We start from the raw sequence: 6230 nt of genomic DNA on the forward strand, positions 1-6230 counted from the left end.
AAAACTCAAACACAAATTAGCTCTCTGGACACCTATTATTAAAAAAAAGACATTTAAATCAATTTTGGGCAAACAAAGAGAAAAAAATAGGGACAAAGAAATTTTCAGTTTTGATTTAGGTATTTGATGACAATTCACACTTAAATTTTACTATAATTACATAATAAAATATGTAATAATGTTCTAATAATTTTTTTCTGTCTAATTCATATTATAAATTGTCTTTTTTTTATTACTTTTAGGTGTGCTGTATAAGGTAAATTATTTAATCACACAAGTAGAAAGATGAGTCGAGTAGTTTTTTTAAAAACTTTGATCAAATATTTTTTTTAAGAAAATGACATATTTTATTATTTTTTTAAAAAATAGTTCACCAAAATTATTTTATAAATTTCATAGTCGAGTACTTTTGGACATACATTTTTAGACTTGTGTAAATAAATCACATGAGTAGTTTTCATCCGTATCCAAGTGGTTCGGTCCAGTTAAACTTTGAAATGGTCTAATTATTACAACGACCACATATGAAGCATTATTCTCTCAGAAAATGTAAGAGCAAGCAATAGAAGACACCAAAGATGTCAACAATATGGAGAGAAGATTGACTGCATTGTTGTCCAGTATACTCAAACCAGATATTTTCTTTACAGTCGGCCCCGGTTTTCCAACGACCTGAAAGCCATGAGAATCAAAGGATCACATTTATGTTTCAAGAAACAAGTGATATAATCAGGGGCAGAGCGAGCGAGGGGCGGGGGCGGGACGTTTCCAATCTCCTCCATTGAAAAGGATTTGAGTAATGTTCGTGTCCCCCCTTTGTTCCAAATCCTGGATCCGGTCCTAGATCTGACGACATGTTGGAATATCAAGAATCCTAAAAACATGGTTAAAGACTAAATCCCATCACACGTGGGCTGAAAACTAGACCACAAAGTTCTGAAGTTTAAGTGTTCAAGGTCATCACTTGTTGATCAGACGATTCCTAGTTATCATTATTCTTTTGAAAATTAAATTTCAGCAACAAAGTTTCAAACTAACCTTGTTGCGAACCGTGCAAAAGCCACTGTACTGGAGAGTTGCTCCCAATAATGAATCTATAACACTTCCACACAACCCAAACAGAGCTGAAACTGGAATTAAAAATAGCTGCTTCAGGGCGACCTCAAAAGCGCAGTTGGCAGTTACTAATCCTAAGAGAACAAACGTAACTCCAATCACAGCGCCCCCAACTGCAGCAGCCATGAGTCCTGCTTTTGTTACACCTCCATTTGTACCCTTTCGAACAGGCTGGTTAAAGTGACTTAAGGTTAAGGGGCTAATAGAGAAAAGAAATGAATAGAATTTGAAAAACATATAACAATACGAGGAAACGTGAGAAATTCTACTAAAAAGCAAGACTTTAGAATGAGACTAGAGAAGCATTTAACAGCCAACATTATAGCAGTAGAGATGAACCAAAATAGATGCAAATTATGAAATAGATATTACACCGATAACCATTGTTAAATCAGTGTACAATCAACCTTGAAGGTTGTGATTAATCGTGGCTGCTCTTCACTAAGAACCCCAAGTTCCGAAGACCAAGTGTCTCCATTACAGCAACAATAATGACCAATAATTCCACCAGCTAGAGAGGTCAAGAGAGGTGATTCTTTTGAATCTAGACAATAGTCATGTGTGCCCACCGACTTCCAAGTGATTAAAACTAAAAGCGTCGCAATGCCACTATTAGACAGAACCTGAATCCTGTAAAGGAAAATTACCAACTGCTAAAAGGTTTCAATGTCATGCTTTAGGCACAAAAATGCTGTGTATATCATATGGTTCTAATCAGATACATCATAAGTACAATATTTGAAGGAAGGGGAAAAGAACTCCTAGGAAACAAAGTGTACAAAACTTTTTCAATCAATCAATTTGAAAAACATAAAAGCTCCATATCCCATTCCTAAAATTCTTGCTGAAATATTCATCAGGTTAGATAATCAAGTTGGATAGGAGAAATTATATGATATCGCATAATCGTTGTCTGTTTATGATAACTGAACACTAAAGGGAAACAAACATTCAGAAAATAGACTTTGAGAGATGGAAAAAGTACCCAAGATTCTCTTTGCAATGAATAGTAATGAATATAGTAGTCCTTCATCTCGTATTCAGGACTAGGATCAGAACAAAGCCCATTGTGCTATGTACTTATTTTCCAGTGAAAATTGTAATTCCCATAGTGCAATTGCAAGGGAAATTTCCTTCAATATATGCCACAAAGTTAATGAAAATACACACAAACATGTTTTACAGGCATTTCCTGTTTTACTTTCCGATGGCATTGATAATTAATTGGAAAAGTGTGAAAATTATATTGGTTTAGTAATTTAGTTGTTTTTCAAAGCAAATGCTTATGCACTCAAATCCATATTAGAAGAATACTTTGCCCATCTTAGAACATCTCACTCATGCATTCAAATCCATTTTAGAAGAATATCTTGTCCATCTTAGAACATCTCACGACATGATATAGAATTCATTCAAATAGCTTTAAGTCTATTCTATAAAGTCACTACACCCATGCACAAAAGTAACGATAATTTTGTTAAGGTATGGGCATTTGCACATGTATACCCACATATTCTCTTGTTTGCATTCATAGAAAGAGATTATGATACCAATTGCGCTGACCACCCTCCTTGAAGTCGGCATCAACCTTCCGCTTTCTATCCTCTCCAAGTTTTGTTAACTTCGAAGAAGTGAAAAAGAAGGCAAACAAAATGGCTGCGAACCTATAATACATTTCAACAGAACAAGAAAATTTTCCACGCATGTAAGTCTGTAATAGTGAAAGAATGTGCAGAATTCCCACACACTAAATATTGTTAACAATGCAAATGGATGAAGATGAATTGCGAGCTTTTCGAGCCAACTGAACACAGAAAACTGATCAAACTAAAGATAGCTCGACTACATTTAAGCCAAATTTATGATCTATAATGTTATACGATTGCTCGCGAGGGTTTCATGAACTATATTTTTCAAAATTTTGTCTTACTATTACGATATTAATTTAAAATTATGATTATAAAATAGATATTTATCAATTGCTGAATCGATACATGAATTCGACCTTCCTTTTTTCTTCGAAATATCATTATGTTGCCATGGACTAAGAATCAAAATGATACAACCCTCCCATTCTCTCTCAGTTACCTGATCTGTTGATGGTCATCACTCATCATGACACAAGAGCCACCATATCTTATAGCCTACACAGAGTCTTGTCTCTGTCCATATCCATGATCTTCTTAAATCATAAAGATCCCAAATATAACTTGAAGGGGAGTTGATTTGACTGGGAATCTTATGAAATCTCTACCCATTACTAGAGGGAAAATGCAAAAGCAACTTAGGTTTGTTTAATTTGGCTGCTAAAAAAATCAAAAGTAAAATGTTTACAAATTGGGACGGTCATATGCTCAAATCTTTTCCAGAATTCAGATTTTGGCATTAAAAGTTGACTGGGTCATTCTGATTCTAGAATTCCGTGTTCCTTTTCAGGTGCGTATTTCAGATTCTGGTCATTTATATTGGTTGAGTTCTCTAAATAAATAAATGAATCCAATAAATCTGCAACAGCAGGATCGAGAGTGAATATTGCGTTCTTGCCATTTGTTTTGAATAAATCAGTTCTTGAATTTTACAGGAGCCCGACTTCAACAACTCAAGCCAAGCCATCAATGATTCTGAGCAAGTAGAGCTCAATAAATTGCGTTTGTTTAAACTAGAGATCAAGCTCAATTCCTAAACTTTGGCTGATATGAAGCTTTGGACTCGATGGGCCTCTAAACATAGTACATAAAATATGTTATCTTGCACAGGATAAGATGTACCTGTAATTGACCGTAATATGAATAGTCATGACAACAACCGCAGAAATAGCTCCAGAAAGGTCAAGGGACTTCTTTCTAAATGATCTAGCAGCAACTAAAACCGAAGCCATTGCTGCAACCATTGGTCGGACCGAATTTGTTTCCATGATCAACTGTTCACTGGTCCAACTAAAAAATAAGGGTTCTAAGTTAAAGCGGATCATTCTGAATTAGTCAAGTGAATTTCATGCAGCCATCACTTTTTAGTCAGCAAAATTAGTGAAAATGAAAGAATATTATAGTAATGATATCAGTACGCATTCCACCCATGAACAGTAAATGTCATCTCAGATTTCAATTTTGATAAGAGTGAAATTCATGTTCATTTCAGCTGTTCGGAATGCATGCAAATGCCAAACAACTAATTTGTTATCAGAGTAGATGTTCAACAGGCTATCACCAAACTTCACTGGTTCACTCAAGCTTATAGCATTCCAGAGAAATCTCTCAAGCATATTTAGATAGGTTCAAGTTCAACCCTTAGATATATGACTGGATCCTCTCCCTCAAAGAATATATATTTTCTCTCTCTTTTTTTAATTGCCATCGAAGATGATATGACATGTATATAACCAAAATCATAAATCATTCAGTCAACCAACAAAAACGTCACTGCCTCCAATGCAAAGGAGTCTTCACGCGGGATGGAAATTACAGATCCCAAATTTAAATCACCTGACAGACATAGTGATCAAAGATTATGAAAGTTGATAACCAATCAGCTCTCAAGGCTTGTGTATCGTAATGCATTCACATTCTTTGCACAAAACTAAAGACTGGGAACTGGGAAGGATGAAACATGGAATACAAAAAGAAATCATTGACTTTTCGACTCAATAATGACAAATGACTCGTGTAAGAAGGAAAAACTAGTCTTGCTTTTCCAGAAAAGGTGAAAATGCGTGCCAGGAAGTAATATGAAATGACAGTGAAATTTTGGCCCGGAAAGGGAATGGGAATGGGAATGGAGAATGGGGTTTGGAAAAAGAAACCAAATATTGCCAAAGCTCTCCCAAGTCCCACACACTCACGTCTTTTTATTGAAAGTCACATCAAGATTATTCATAGTGATGGTCAATTGTGTAACTCTTAAGCACAAACCAACCAAATAACATAACTGAACCACCTTTCATCATTGCAATATAACATTTTTCACATAAAAGAATGAGTTTGAAAACAAATTAAACACCACAAAACGCAAGAAAGGGAACACCCTGAACTCTTTTCGTCGACTCATCATTCATCCAAAGATTAACTCATCTTTAACAACAGCTATTGCATCAACGGAGGACCCAAATTTCACACCATCAAATCTCACATAACCATGGCTTCTTCAGTTTTTATTTCACATTGAAGGAGATTAAATATCAAACAGAATACAAAAGAAAATCATACAGGTAAAATTGTGTATAATCGAGTGTTGTACCTCAAAATATTCCCAGAAATTGCAATCCGAGCATCCAACTCAGCTTCTCCTGATTTGAACTGCAATCGAAATTCTCCTCTTCTGGTAGTAAACGTCGCTAAGGATTTTGTCCAATTTCTTTAAGATGGTTTTCTGGGTTCGTTTCATAGAATAATGGAAACAGATCTCATCGTGATTCAGATCAAATAAAAGATTATTCTTATGAAAAATTATTTTTGTGTGACGAAAAGTTTTTGTATTTTTTTTTTTAAATTGTTGAACAATTTATATCTTTTTGACCTAGACTTATGGATATAATGGTTAAATCCAACATTTTGTTGTATTTTTTCGTCATAAGACAACCCGAAAACATTCAACTCGAACTCGTACTCGACTAACTCTACTCGACCGCACACCTTAACTCACACGATTTTTTTCTATTTTTAACAATAATTAAATAAAATTCAAAATAAAAAATAATATTTTAATTTAAACTCATAACAATAAAACCTACTTTATATATGATTGAAATTTAAAAATATAATGATAGGAAATTGAAATTATATTTTCTAAATCGAATAAATAATTATTTAAAAAAATGTATAAAATAAATATTAAATGAAAAAATAAATGATATAAATGTACAATTATTTTTTTCCCAAATATACGATATACAAAAATATAAACAATATTAATTAATTATATATGATTTATAAAAAATAAAATAAAATTTTCAAGTCAACACGGGTTTACCCTAATCTTGTCCGAACCCGATCATTTTTTCGGGTCAGATATCGGATCTAACCCGATTTGACCCAAACCAAAAAAATTCCAACCTAAACCTGGTTTTTCGGGTCGAATTGGGTGAGATTGGTATGTCAAGTTCGATTTTGACACCCCTA

General features: G+C 33.9%; 1 protein-coding gene across 4 annotated transcripts; it reads right to left on the reverse strand.

The window, feature by feature from the left end:
• Nucleotides 1-416: 416 nt before the first annotated feature.
• Nucleotides 417-5612, reverse strand: LOC140975208 (protein PGR). 4 transcript variants are annotated; one of them, XM_073438788.1, is made up of 7 exons: nucleotides 5350-5612; nucleotides 4497-4598; nucleotides 3885-4036; nucleotides 2667-2780; nucleotides 1524-1746; nucleotides 1039-1287; nucleotides 417-672 (listed from the first exon to the last, which is right to left on the reverse strand). In XM_073438788.1, the coding sequence occupies exons 2-7, from the start codon at nucleotides 4503-4505 to the stop codon at nucleotides 541-543; spliced, it is 879 nt and encodes a 292-aa protein (XP_073294889.1). In that variant the 5' UTR covers nucleotides 4506-4598; nucleotides 5350-5612; the 3' UTR covers nucleotides 417-540. The 4 variants fall into 4 exon arrangements, with proteins under 4 accessions (XP_073294889.1, XP_073294892.1, XP_073294893.1 ...); XM_073438791.1 differs by lacking the exon at nucleotides 4497-4598 and having other exon boundaries at nucleotides 5350-5611; XM_073438792.1 differs by lacking the exon at nucleotides 4497-4598 and having other exon boundaries at nucleotides 3885-4043; nucleotides 5350-5611.
• Nucleotides 5613-6230: the final 618 nt, after the last annotated feature.

Source organism: Primulina huaijiensis, chromosome 4, assembly GCF_012295235.1.
Source record: "Primulina huaijiensis isolate GDHJ02 chromosome 4, ASM1229523v2, whole genome shotgun sequence".
NCBI classification, from domain to species: domain Eukaryota; kingdom Viridiplantae; phylum Streptophyta; class Magnoliopsida; order Lamiales; family Gesneriaceae; genus Primulina; species Primulina huaijiensis.

Bases quoted from the DNA above. Each gene is read 5' to 3' on its own strand.
- LOC140975208 (XM_073438788.1), bottom strand. The intron at 1,747-2,666 runs GTATCATAATCT...TTTCCTTTACAG, and splicing joins GAGGGTGGTCAGCGCAATTG to GATTCAGGTTCTGTCTAATA. The intron at 1,288-1,523 runs GTTGATTGTACA...CACTTTAACCAG, and splicing joins GATTAATCACAACCTTCAAG to CCTGTTCGAAAGGGTACAAA.